The following is a 14,082-nucleotide window of genomic DNA, read 5'->3' on the forward strand; positions in this document are numbered from 1 at the left end:
ATGATAACATCGAGGAGAATAGCCTTTTCTGGGTGTTTGGAGTCATACCTTGTGGAATTGGTGATAATCTGAGAAAGATTTAGGGAGTCTCATTGCTTTAGGACTCAGGTGGTTTAAGCATGTCCCAGTTTAGGTCACCTAGCAGGACAAATTCAGACTTAGTTTAAGGGGCCAGGAGAGAGCTTAGGGCAGGTAGGGTACAAGCCGGTGCTGATGGAGGACGATAGCACCCAGCAACAGTCAACAAAGAGCTATTTGAAAGTTTAATGCTTAAAACCAGCAAATCAAATTGTTTGGGGACAGACTTGGTGGAGACAACCGAGCACTGAAGGTGATCCTTGGTAAAGATTGCCACTCCCCCACCTTTGGAAGATCTGTCTTGCCGAGAAAGGTTACAACCAGAAAGGTTAACATCAGTATTCAAAACACTCTTTCTTAACCACGTCTCAGTAATGACCAACACATCTGGATAGGAGCTGTGAACCCACACTTTCAATTGATCCATTTTAGGTAATAAGCTTCTAGTGTTAATGTGCAGAAAACCCAGGCTTTTATGAGAGCAGAAATCAGTGAAGCAGATATCAGAGCATAAGTCAGAATTGGGGCTAGCAACAGTAGATTGGCCAGAGTGTACATGCACATTTCCAGATATCATCAACGGTAATACAATCAAGGCACGGCATAGTACAGGGAGAGCTCTGCAGTGCTGATTTATGACCTCTGAATGTGCATCAGATGGCAACAAGATCATATTGTTGTAGGTGCCAGGTGCACCGGTTTGAACGTGTCAAGAACTGCAACGCTGCTGGGTTTTTCACACTCCCTTGTGTATCAAGAATGGTCCACCATCCAGCCAACTTGACACAACTGTTGGTCCACCACTCAAAGGACATCCAGCCAACTTGACACAACTGTTGGAAGCATTGGAGTCAACAAGGCCAGCATCCCTGTGGAACGCTTTCGACACCTTGTAGAGTCCATGCCCCGATGAATTTAGGCTGTTCTGAGGGCAAAGAGGGTGTAACTTAATATTAGGAAGGTGTTCCTAATGTTTTGTACACTGTGTATAATAACCTTATTGGAAATTAAGTAATGTTTATTTACTTGCATCTTTATTGATTCAGTTTGATTTTACCCAGGAGTAATCTTCATCAAGCCATTACAGTAACATAAATACAAACCATTAAAATAAGTACAAAAACATTGGTGGCAATTTCCTCACTAAAACAATACAGCAATTACATTGACATCACCAACAACAAAAAAAGAAACTAACAATGGCTTTGGATATAGTTGATATTGTTAGTAGTTGATGTTCGACATATTCTTACAATATGGTTGAACCATGTAGTAGATCTAAACTAGCATTCATACAGTTAAGAAACATTAAAGAAAAGCTTATAATACTTGTCCGATTCACAAGAACAATAATAACAATTGTAATAGTAATAATTGTATTTCTTTAAATATTCACACGCAGTATCTTGGTATGCTGGAATAAACATGAACACATAAAAGCCATACTATTCACATCTAATCGAGTCTACTTTCGGTCTGATCTCAATAGGACATAGTGCAGTAAGTCTGAACCCTACCTAGGGAAGGCAATGTCTTCCTTTGTCTGGCTCTCTAACTCTTCGGGATGCATCCCATTTTGAAAACTTGCACCCTTGCTGATTTGAAAGGGCTGGGTGGGTGAAAGTTAATTCAGCCTTTCTCTGGACCAAGCCTCTCATTCTTTCACTACTGTACTCTCACTTGCCTCCTATTTTTACATATGAAGGCAGTTTCAGCTCTGTCCTCACTTTTTTCACCTCATTCTTTCTGCTCACTCTTGTCCTCTCCTCTCCTCCCACTCTTGGTCATAAAAGCATGATCTGAAAGTAGAAATAATGACAATATCCGAGTAAAGCCAGTGTGTTTCCGTGTCTCTTTCGCAGACCCCGGAATAAACAGTCATTTTCAAGTAATTTTCTCTGCTGGTGGGGAGCTCTGACACAGCTCAATGCTGACCCCTTGTGTTCATCTTTAGTCACCGCGGACAGTTTGTAGTGCCAGAGAGCCAGCCCACTGGGCACATACTGGTTTAATCAATGTCGTTTCCACGTCATGTCAATGAAATGACGAAGAACCAATGTCGAAGAGACGTTGAAATGACATCTGTGCCTAGTGGGAGGTTCTCCAATATCCCTGAATCTACACTAAGAATCATTCAGAGTTCGACTAAATTTAATCTCAAGCCACTTCAGGAAATGAGCTGAAATGGAACCAACCAAACAACTACCAATCAACTATACTACTATTCTCCTAATTTCCTCCTATTAAAAAACACTTTTGATTTTTCATCCCCAATTTTCCGACACATCCACTTTCTCATCACAGTCCTCTCACACACCTTCTGAGAGAAACATCGCCCCAGAAATGGAAAAGACAAGCACATTCTGCAAAACATCGCCCCTGATTTTCCTCTAAAATATGATTCTGGTTTCCCCGACTTCATGTCCCATTATCATAGACATGCAGTTTGGCAAACTAGCCTCCAGGTTGGTACCAAGCCTTCCAGAACAATAACATGATTATTTGCATTCAAACTAGAATGTTATCATCTTGGAACTTTTGGTGCCAATCTTGCTTCCATTCGAGTGTCACTGCTTCCCACCAAGACTGCCTGGTAAGCAATGGATACTTTATCATTGACAGGATTGAGTAGTTTACTTTTAATATTCAGATATAGTGTACTTTGCTTGTAATGTAGTTTATATTGCATTCTATAATGTAGCAGATCATTTTTTTTCTGTTGTTTTCTTTAATACTGTATTGTATTCAATTATAGTTTGTGTTCATAGTCTAAACTCTATTGTATTGTTCTCTGCTGTTCAGTTTGCATTGATTGTTTTAACTGTACAATATTCAATGGTACAGTTTGCGTTGCAGTTCTGTGTTGTAGTTTAATATGTCTTTTATCGTTTGTAATCAAGTTGATATTCATTGGAATGGAGCCTCTCTAAATCTCAGTGGACTCTATCCTCTCCAGGCGTGAGGGCCCTGCCCAGGGTGGGGGCAGCTGGAGGAGGGAATGGGGGCCTTTCTGGTCCTCACAGTGCGGGGGTGAGAGGGTGAGTGCAATGGGGGCAGGGAGAGGGACTGAGGGCAGGGGAGGGAGGGTTGACAAGGCTGGTGGTGGGGGAGGGGAGCTGGAGGATGAGGGGGAGGGGGTAAGTTTGGTCCCCAGCTGTCCCACCTGTTGCTCTAGAGCCTGGTTTTTCTGTAGAGTCTCCACATAGCTGACCTGAAGCTGCGCCTGGTATTTCAGCACACGCTCCTTCTCGTCAATCCATGTGTGTCGCTCCTGGTCAAAACTGTGGGCCTGGAGCTCTCTCTGCTGACGTTCTAGACGTAAGGCCCCCTGGAGCTGTTCCAGCTGCTCACGCAGGTTCCCTGATTCCTCCCGCTGGGCCTCCTGGCGCTGCTGCTGGGCCTCCTGACGCAAGTAGGCTTCCTGACGAAGTTGAGCTTCCTTACGCAGTTGGGATTCCTGGTGGAGATGAGCCTCCTGACGGAGATGGGCCTCCTGGCGTGGCTGCATGTCACACCACTGGGCCTCTTCACGCTGCTGCCTCTCCTGTCTCTGTGTCTCTTGCCTCTGGGCTTTTGCCTCATCACTCTGAAAGCTGAGCAGGGCATCTGAGGTGTGGGTAAGGGGGGTGGATGAGGGCTCAGTGGGTGAGCGGAGGCAGTAGAGAGCCCCCCAGGGGGGGAGTAGCCCTCCTGCTGCTAGGGTTTGGGTTATGGCAGGATCAAGCGCTCCGCCCAGCTCCCCCAGAGTTCGTTTAAGACCCAGAACCTCAGCCTCAAACACACCCAGCTTCTCCCTCAGGATAGACACCTGACAAAGAGAAGGAGGTTTTAGTGTGCGTTAGTGCTGTCTCTGAGCTTTTTGAGGTTGGTTCACTGTTTTCAATTTTGATTATTTGGCTTGAATGCTGTAACAACACACAATAAAACAATTCGTAAAAGTCCCATGATGGTAGTGACTGCCCATTACTGCATATCACTTATTAACCATCATTTATTCATAGTACTTTAAAAAAAAATCAGTTGTTATTACATTTGTTTTATTTGATTACTTTTTACTTGAGTCCAAGTCATGATTTCATCTCTATAGAGTAGTGCTGAGAGATTCGTGCTTTTTGAGGTTGGTTCGGTTTAATAAAAAAAAAAATTAATACAAAAATAATCCCGGTTTTCAATTTTGGTTAAATTATTTGGTTTGAATACAGTAACAACACAGAATAAAACAATTAATACAAGTCCAATGATGGTAGTGACTGGGTTTCACAGGGTCGGAAACTTTCTGATAAATTAGCCTGAATTTTTCCGGAAATGTTCCATGGGAAGTTAACCCGGGCAATTCTAGGTCTTGTGGCATATTTTGGTTAAACTATCCCCAATTCAATCGAATTGCCGCCCTCTGCATGCACAGTGCATTCTTCCATCACATGTGCAGTGCACTCTTCCATCGCATGTACAGCTGATTCTCAAGATCTTGCACACTAATGAGATGCTATTGAGCCCACACTACTACACTGTCTGAGTCAAGGACTACATGCTTTCTGATATTTTGTTTTAAACATTTTACGTCATTTAGCATGATACATTTTGATTGCAATACTGGGTGGGGTGAATATATTTTATATGACATACATGATTATTTATTAACTAGTAAATAGTAGAATACAGAAAAGTGTGTTTAAATCATTTCTAACTTGTTAACAATTTCTGCTAGTTAGTTTTTGCTACCATGTGGGTTTTAGCTTGCTTGAGCCTGCTAACTGAGGAGTGTTAATTCACCTGTTTCCATACATGTTTCATTTTAAAACATTTATCTTACAAAGGAGTTGTTTAATCTAACTGCTTAACTATTTATCTGTACATGGAATTGTATTTGTTTTTTATTACCATTTTTTTTTCTTTACAGGAAAATGCAACGGGCACTATCTGATGTGTGGAGACATTTCACTACAGCTAATGTAGAAGGAAATGCTGTGTACATTTGCAAATACAGTGCCAAATCATACGTGAAGAATGCAACAAAGATGCAGACTCATCTGGCCAAGTGCATAGTTCCCTCAGCGCTCACAACAAGCAACCTCTGACAAAAGTCCATCTACTTCTATTTGAGGTGAAAATGATAAATCAGACACCTTATCGATAGCAATAGCTCATGGTCCTCCTGGAATTAGAAGTCTTTTTGACTCAATGGAGGAACGTAGTCAGAGAAATGCTGATGAATGTCTTGCTCGAGCTGTGTATGCAACTGGTTCACCTCTGATGCTCACAGGCAATGTGTATTGGAAGAGATTTCTGAATGTTCTTCGCCCAGCATACACCCCTCCAACCAGACATGCTTTATCTACTCATTTGCTGGGTGCAGAGTTCAACAGAGTTCAAGTGAAGGTCAAGCAAATCATAGAGAAAGCAGACTGTATTGCAATCATCTCTGATGGGCGGTCGATTGTTCGTTGGCAAGGAATAATTAACTACATCATCTCCACCACTCAACCAGTATTCTACAAGAGCACAAACACAAGGGACAACAGACACACCAGTCTCTACATTGCAGATGAGCTGAAGGCAGTCATCAATGACCTTGGACCACAGAAGATATTTGCACTGGTGACAGACAATGCTACAAACATGAAGGCTGCTTGGTCTAAAGTGGAGGAGTCCTACCCTCACATCACACCCATTGGCTGTGCTGCTCATGCATTGAATCTGCTCCTCAAGGACATCATGGCATTGAAAACAATGGATACACTCTACAAGAGTGCCAAGGAAATAGTTAGGTATGTGAATGGTCATCAAGTTATAGCAGCAATCTACCTCACCAAGCAAAGTGAGAAGAATAAGAGAACCACATTGAAGCTGCCCAGCAACACCTGTTGGGGTGGTGTTGTCATCATGTTTGACAGTCTCCTGGAGGGGAAGGAGTCTCTCCAAGAAATGGCCATATCACAGTCTGCCAATATGGACAGCCCCATCAAGAGGATCCTCCTGGATGATATATTTTGGAAGAGAGTGGTAAGCAGCCTGAAACTCCTGAAACCTATAGCAGTAGCCATTGCACGGCTTGAGGGAGACAATGCCATCCTGTCTGATGTTCAGACTCTGCTTGCAGATGTAAGAGAAGAAATCCATACTGCTCTGCCCACTTCACTGTTGCTCTAAGCAGAGGAAACTGCAGTTCTGAAAAACATAAAAAAGCGTGAAGACTTATGCCTGAAGCCCATACACGCCGCAGTGTACATGTTGGACCCCAAGTATGCTGGCAAGAGCATCCTGTCTGGTGCAGAGATCAACAAGGCCTATGGTGTCATCACTACCGTGTCTCGCCTCCTTGGCCTGGATGAGGGCAAGGTTCTTGGCAGTCTGGCGAAGTACACTTCCAAGCAAGGGCTTTTGGGATGGAGATGCAATTTGGCAGTCGTGCCAACATATCTTATCAGCCACCTGGTGGAAGGGACTTTGTGGATCTGAGGCTCTTTCTCCTGTTGCCTCCATCATCCTCCAAATCCCACCAACATCAGCTGCCTCCGAGCGCAACAGGTCCTTGTTTGGGAACACACACACCAAAGCACGCAACAGGCCGACCAATACAAGGGTTGAAAAATTGGTGGCCAACTGGGAAAATGTGAGGCTTTTTGAGCCTGACAACGAGCCATCCTCAACAATGTTGGAAAGTGACAGTGAAGATGAGGCTTCAGAGTCTGATGTTCAAGAGGTGGACATTGAGGAGGTCCAGGGAGAAGACATGGAAGCCTGAGAGGAAGACAACCAAAGCTTTAGTTTCTAGACTATCATTTTACAGATGTATGTTGAAAACGTTTTTGGGAGATGCGATGGATCATTGGGGATCATTCAATATTCCCTTTCTTCTGTTGTTCAGTGAAATCATTCCATGTGAAGAGTCAACTCATTTAATTAAAGTTCAATTCGTAACTAAATATTTTTTTTAATTTATATCGGAAGGATTTAATCATTTGCAATTATGTCTACTTATGATAAGGTAAAAGGTTTATGTTTCTGTCTCCATATGATATGGTAAATATATCCAATGCAAAAAAAATCTATATTTAAATGGTATTAATATTAATTTGCATATATTTCCATTAATTCCCATATATTCCCGTTAATTCCCATGGAAAGTTTCCACCTCTGAATATTCCCCAAAATGTGCAACCCTAGTAGTGACTGCCCATTACTGGTTACTACCATCATTTATTCACTTTACTTTAATAAAATTGTTGTGTATAGTACATTTGTTTTATTCGCTGACTTTATTATTTCATTCCAATTCATCATCTCATCTCTATAGAGCTGCTGCCTATTCTGTCTGACAAAATCACTGTTTTGTAGTTCTTCAAAGTAAATAAGGCATACTTTTAAGACTGCTGAATAACAACTATCAATCACTTAGAGCATGTATTTTCAGGTAGAGACACTTCACGAAGCAACAGCTGCTCTATATATCACCTTACGATCACACATTCTTCTGTCCCTCTCCGTGTCTGCACCACACTAACCTAACTTAGCAGGCGTAAATGAAACGCAGACCGGACAAGTAGACGCGCAATGGATTATGGTTATTGTAGTTAATTACCACGCTTTCTGCACTAAACTATGTAGAATATTGTCCTGTTGGAAACAACAACTCCCTACTACATCGCACTGTTAAGTTTGGATCTCATTTGTCACTAAAGGAACTGTGCAATGTGCACATTGAGCTCACAGAAAAATAAATAAATAAATGTCATTCAAATAATTGAACCAACGTCGATCAATTAGTTGTTTAATCGCTCAGCACTAGTGTGCATATACTGTATGTGTGTGTATGGTCCGGTTTCATTTTGATCCCTAACTATAAAACAACAGGATATCTCATCTAGTGTCACGTATTTGTGTCATCAGAAATGTGACTTACAGGTTTGTATGTGTATAGCTACCTCAGTCAGCGTCCTCCTCAGCTCTCCCTGGCAGCGCTCCAGCTCCAGGCTCTTGGTGGTGTAGGAGTCCTTGAGGCCCAGCATGACCTCCTCCCGGTCTCTCAGCTGGGCGTTGGCCTCTTTCAGCTGACCCCTGAGGGCCACCATCTCTCCCGCCCGCTGGGTCACCTCCACCTGGCTCTCCCTCAGCTGCTGCTTCAGCAGGGAGATCTCCCCCGCTTTCTGACATACCTGGACCACACAGCAGGGAAAGCATATAGTATAGTAAGGTAGAGCTGCAGTGTTACGGGGCTGTTCACACCAACGCACCATGCACAAACACACACACACACACACACACACACACACACACACACACACACACACACACACACACACACACACACACACACACACACACAAACACACACACACACACACACACACACACACACACACACACACACACACACACCTCCCACTTGGTCTCCTCCAGGCGTGGCAGTATGTCGGCCTGTTCCTTCCTGAAGTCCAGACACTTCCTCTCCAGCTCTTCTCTCTGGGCCAGTAAGGCAGGCATCTCCTCCTGCAGGCGCCGCTTGTCCTGCGACAGGCGGGTGATCTGGGCCTGCAGGGCATTCTGGGAGCGCTGGGCGCGGCGCGTCACCTATACACAGAGGAAGAGATTAACAACATTTGGTGGATTCTTATTGATTAATGCCGCAGTGGAATGTGTGGTCACCTGCTGCAGGCGGGAGGCATAGTTCTGTCGCAGCTCTTCCATCTGTCTCTCCCACACACGCTGCTTCTCCTCAAAAACCTGGACGATGGCTGCCTCGCTCTGGTCCAAGTTACGATGCATGTGCTGCACCTGGGAGAGGAGAGAGAGAGAGCTCAGGAGAGGAGGGAAGGATTGTTGGGACTGACCGAAGCGATGATAATTGCTACATCCATGAAATCTACTAAAATAAATCACCCTTGACCACTAAATGACCTTTCACCTCTCACCTCTTGCTCCTTCTCCCAGAGCCGGTCCTCCAGGTCTTGGATGACATCATCAGAGGAAGGCGAGGGGCGAAGGGGTGCTGGGGTGTCCCCCAGGTGGCTCAGCCTCTGATAGGATGAGGAGCTCTTTCCTGAAGAGGAGTGACCACTGTCCGAGGCACTCAGCCCATTCTGGAATAGTCTCACATAGATTCATATACAGTCCACACTGGACTGGTACCAAACTGGATAGGTGCAGATACCCAGAGCAAGTAAAACAATGTATATGAATTGCTGCTGGTAAACTGTACTACGCTAAAAGTATGTTAACGCTTATCAAATGTGAACTCATTTGGAGTCGACTGCAGTGTCTGTAATTATGTTCAAAAGACCCTACCCACCTGGTAGCCTGGTTTCTCCAGCTTGTCCTGAGCCGCTGCAGCTCCAGCTGTGGTCCCCAGTCTGTTGATATGGCTGGTAGAAGCACTGAGAGTACCCAGGGCCGCTGGGGGCACATAGCCCGTCCCAGAGCCTGCGTAGGTGGGCAGGCTGGTCAAGGAGTTTCTCCCCGAATCTGACATCCCCCCCTGGACCCCTCCTTTACCCTCACCCCCTCCTGCTCCCTCTGCCCGGCAGCTGCCTCTTCCTGGGCTGTCCTGGTCTAGAAGGAGGGCCTCTGGAACCGCCCCTGGTTCTCCTCCCCCTGCTCCTCCTTCTCTACGCCCCCCCGCAACCCTACACTCACCACCACTGGTTTGGCCTACGAGGTTTTGCATGGAGTGAAAGCTTTTGGGAACCACTGGTTTGAAGGCAGAAGGACGAACCAGCCCGGAGTTGTTCTAGAGAGTTGAAGGGAAAGGGGGAGGAAGGAGAGAGAGAGAGAGATTTGGGTAAAGAGCGATACGGGTAGAGATGGTTATAAAGAAACAGGAGAGGAAACTGTTAGCAAAACAACACATTAAAGGGGAATAACAGCAAATTTCGGGGGAAAAAAATGTGCGAACCTCTCTCACTCAGAGAGAGCGAGGTAGAGACAGAGCAATGTCACAGGGTTATACAGCCCTCACTCACTGCAGCGCTAGAGAAAACTTTGTGGAATAACGCAAATCTACGAAAAATATTAACCTTTCATCACAGCAAAAATACTACATTTGGGAAGTCCAATCGATTGTGAGATATGCCATATATGTTTTATGTGATACATTTGGGTCTCTGGTTCACAATTTAACCTTCTGAGATCTCTGCCAAGCAAAGAGGAAAGGAGTCGACCTAATCCCCCCTCACACTTTAAGCTTGCAACCCCATTGGACATAATTTCACAAGCCTGTCAACTTTGGCCATCTTCCCTCTCTGACTGAAGGCTACATCCCTCATTTGCATGGTGTGATCAAATCATTACGGCAAAATATATCTACTAAAATGAGAGGGAAAGACTACTGAGTGTGCAACATAACGTCTACTTCATAGCATGACACATGGGCTAAAAAGGCTAAGTTTGCAACAAATGTTTCATTACATTGTAACTTGGTTGTAATGTGGTCCTGTGTGGCTCAGTTGGTAGAGCATGGTGTTTGCAATGCCAGGGTTGTGGGTTCGATTCCCACGGGGGACCAGTACGGGGAAAAAATGTATGAAATGTCGCTCTGGATAAGAGCGTCTGCTAAATGACTAAAATGTAAATTATGCAGGGGATTCCGTTTGCAAGCAGGGACAAATTGCCTTCCTTGAGCGAGCGTGAAAATGTAGGCTAATTTTATAAAATGAAAAAGTATTCTTACAGCCTATATTTGAATCAAATACCCTACTCCTTCAAAGTCGTATATTGATTATATATAGCATATGTGATGAATAATGATCACTGCAATCAACAGCTACAGTGTTGCTCATTGGATTACCCCATATCATGGAATAGGCTATGTACAAGTTTATAAAGACAAAAGGCAGACACATGGAATTATTTGATTTGGATGGATAGTTGACATGACAGAAAGCTAGGTGGATATTTTCTTATCTAAAATGTTGGTGAAACGCCTCCCGAGTGGCACAGCGGTCTAAGGCACTGCATTGCAGTGTTGCGCCGTCACTACAGCCTGGAGTTTGATCCCAGACTGTGTCACAACCGGCCGGGATCGGGAGTCCCATAGGGCGGCGCACAATTGGTCCAGCGTCATCCGGGTTAGCGGAGGGTTTGGCCGGGGGGGCATTACTTGGCTCATTGCGCTCTAGCGACACCTTTTGGCGGGCCGGGCGCCTGCAGGCTGACTTCAGTCATCAGTTGAACTGTGTTTTCTCCGACACATTGGTGCGGCTGACTTCCGGGTTAAGCGAGCGGGTGTTAAGAAGCACGGTTTGGCGGGTCATGTTCGGCAGGACGCATGACTTGACCTTCGCCTCTCCCGAGCCCATTGGGGAGTTGCAGTGATGAAACAAGATCGTAATGTCGGGAAATTGGGGAGAAAAAAAGGAGGTAAAATTACAAAAAATATATTAAAACAATAATTACAAATTTGGGTGAAACTTTGCTTCGGCTGTGTTGTTTCGCTTACGGGACTTGAGCCTGGATAGACTCGGAACTGGTAAAAACCTTATATATTCCAAAATTCTAACAAAATACACCAGCGACATAATTGAGGAGATAAAGGTTGTGATCAGTGTTTCTGATGAGATCGACAATTATCTTCTATTGTATTTGTGTGGCTACAATACCATCTTTAGTGCACAGCATTTTCTGATTGGTTTCCAGAGCATTGAAAAAGACAAATTAAATAGGCTACTACTGAGGGGTGTTGTGTTGGATCAGGTGATGTGCTAAAGTCTGATTTAGGCTATTTTGAAAACTGCCGGTGTTGTGTTTATGAGGAGCGCCCTCGTGCGTGTGTTATTGCATGAGTTAGCTGCTGTTACCTCCTTACTTGGCAGAGATCTCAGAAAAGGTAAAATAGTGAATCAGCGACCCAAATTTATGACATAAAATGTATATGCCATATCTCACAATCGACTGGACTTGCCGAATGGAGTATTTTCCCTGTGACAGAACTAAGTTCTATCTAGAACTGAAGTGAGCGTTTTCTCCGAGTGACCGAGGTGTGCACTTTGATTTTCGAAATGTGCCGTTATTCTCCTTTAAAGCCTTTACGTCAATGTCTTAAATCAGTAAACACTAGAAATCATTATGAAATAGTATGGCAATATTTATTTGTAAGACCTTTTCACCATGTCAAGTTCTATTTCATCAGCTGTTATAAGATAGTCAAGTAATTATATAACAGTGTAATTATAAAGTCTTTATGTAACTGCAATGATATAAGGATAGAGCAGAGTATGTGTGTCCCATGCAGGAATCAAACCCACACAACCCTGATTTTGCTGTGATCTAATTGTGAACTAACTCACTATGCCAAAAGCCACATGATTCCTAGCTACAAACATACTTGTTTGAGAAAAGGAACATACCTGCTCTAGTTTGCCAGAGACAGGCAGGATTTTGGGTGGGTTGTGGTTTGGAGGGTTGTTGTGATTGTCTGTTTTGGTCCCTCCAGTGTCTCTTTGTTGGTGGGGGGTCATCCCAGTACCAATGTCATTCCCCCCCAGTCCCACCAAGTTACTGCATACATCCAGACTCACAACCCCTCCTCGTGGCTCTCTTTCCCTCGCTCTCTCAACCCTCTCTCTCGTCCTCTCTACCCTCTCCCGATCCCGCTCTCTCTCCCGCTCTCTATCCCTCTCCCTCTCTACCCTGTCTCTATCCCTCTCTGCCCTCTCCTTTTCTCTTTCCCTCTCCCACTCCCTTTCTCTCTCCCTCTCTGCCCTCTCCCTTGTCCTCTCTTTCTCCCACTCTCTACTCTCCCTATCCTTCTCTCTACTCTCCCTTTCCCTCCCTCCACTCTCCCTCTCTCCACTCTCCTGCTCCCTCCTTCCTGCTCCGTTTCCATATCCCACCCCTGTATCCCCCCGGACACAGTTGGATGCAGTTGTAGCGGTACGGTCTGTGTCAGAGTCCGGGGGCCGGTCTTTCCCAGTTGCGGTCCCAATACTAATACTTCCTCGTTCTTCACTAGACGCGGTTCCCTCAGAGGCTGTCGCTGGGGGTGGGGGGAGTCGTTCGGTGCTGCAGCTACGGTCGGCGGGGCAACGGCGAGACAGGGGCGGAGCACGAGGCAGGGTGGTCCTAGTGCCCACGGACTTCATGGCAAACTCCTGCTCCCCTGCCACTCCACTACCCACACTGCCCATGATGAGGGGTCAGGGGTGAGGGGTTAGAAGGGGACAGAGAGTCACTCAGCGTCACACACTGGGAAGCAGTGTGGGTCTTCAAGGGCTAAAGGAGGTACTGGAGGCGCACACACTGAGGAGGAGGATGAAGAGAGAGAGAGAGAGAGAGATAATAATGTGCTCTTCATTAGTACCCTCATGCAAATAGACTGTTCATCCAGATGGTAGCAGAAGGCAGAGGCAGTAATATTTACACTGACGTCTGTGAATGAGGTTGGATCATCTGTCTAAACAATTATACTTCACAGTGAAATACAATGTGTAAAAATATAACAGTTCCGGTCAAATGGTGTTGTAGTACAGTGGTTCGTCCTTTAAAAGTTTCAGCCTACTGCAGCGTAGCTTGCGTGGTGCCGCAGAATTCTATGGCAGGTTATTTAAGTGCCAACCACTGGTACCATTAATGCTAGTTAGTGCTAGTTTGACCACCAGAGGGCATCTTTGAGAAGCATTTGATAGCCTTCAATAGTGGCTGTACTAGAGAATTTAAAACCTTTTTTTGTAAGAACATAGTATATGGGACTGATTTTAAGAAATGTTGCTTAATTAATTTGATTAATATTATGGTGTTTCTATTCCAAGAAAAATGAAAAACCCTCTGGGTTTCCATTAGGATGGAAGGGAAAATATGGCGCTGTACAATGTGACGGTCGGGAGTAGGCTACAGTACTTGGCTATTTAGCTAAAGAATCCCTGTGTTGTGCGGGCACGTGGGAGACTGGGGATCAATTCCCCGACAGGGAGGAAGGAGTAGGCTGTCCTTGTAAATAAGAATTTGTTCTTAACTGACTTGCCTAGTTAAATAAAGGTTACACTAAGAGCATAACATTTCTACACCCTACTT

General features: G+C 44.8%; 1 protein-coding gene across 1 annotated transcript; it reads right to left on the reverse strand.

The window, feature by feature from the left end:
* Positions 1–1,091: 1,091 nt before the first annotated feature.
* Positions 1,092–12,660, reverse strand: LOC115164199 (leucine zipper putative tumor suppressor 3). The gene is made up of 7 exons (XM_029716451.1): positions 12,420–12,660; positions 9,368–9,805; positions 8,991–9,158; positions 8,725–8,853; positions 8,458–8,649; positions 8,004–8,234; positions 1,092–3,886 (listed from the first exon to the last, which is right to left on the reverse strand). The coding sequence occupies exons 1-7, from the start codon at positions 12,528–12,530 to the stop codon at positions 3,005–3,007; spliced, it is 2,151 nt and encodes a 716-aa protein (XP_029572311.1). The 5' UTR covers positions 12,531–12,660; the 3' UTR covers positions 1,092–3,004.
* Between the last annotated feature and the right edge of the window lie 1,422 nt (positions 12,661–14,082).

This window comes from Salmo trutta, chromosome 27 (genome assembly GCF_901001165.1).
Source record: "Salmo trutta chromosome 27, fSalTru1.1, whole genome shotgun sequence".
NCBI lineage: Eukaryota > Metazoa > Chordata > Actinopteri > Salmoniformes > Salmonidae > Salmo > Salmo trutta.

What these genes read in the sequence shown, in the direction of transcription:
- LOC115164199 (XM_029716451.1), bottom strand. Translation starts at nt 12,530, where the DNA reads ATGACCCCCCACCAACAAAGAGACACTGGAGGGACCAAAACAGACAAT. An exon ending in TCTGGGAGAAGGAGCAAGAG is followed by an intron (nt 8,854 to 8,990) that starts GTGAGAGGTGAA and finishes CTCCTCTCCCAG; the next exon opens with GTGCAGCACATGCATCGTAA. An exon ending in TGAGGAGGACGCTGACTGAG is followed by an intron (nt 3,887 to 8,003) that starts GTAGCTATACAC and finishes TCTCTTTGTCAG; the next exon opens with GTGTCTATCCTGAGGGAGAA.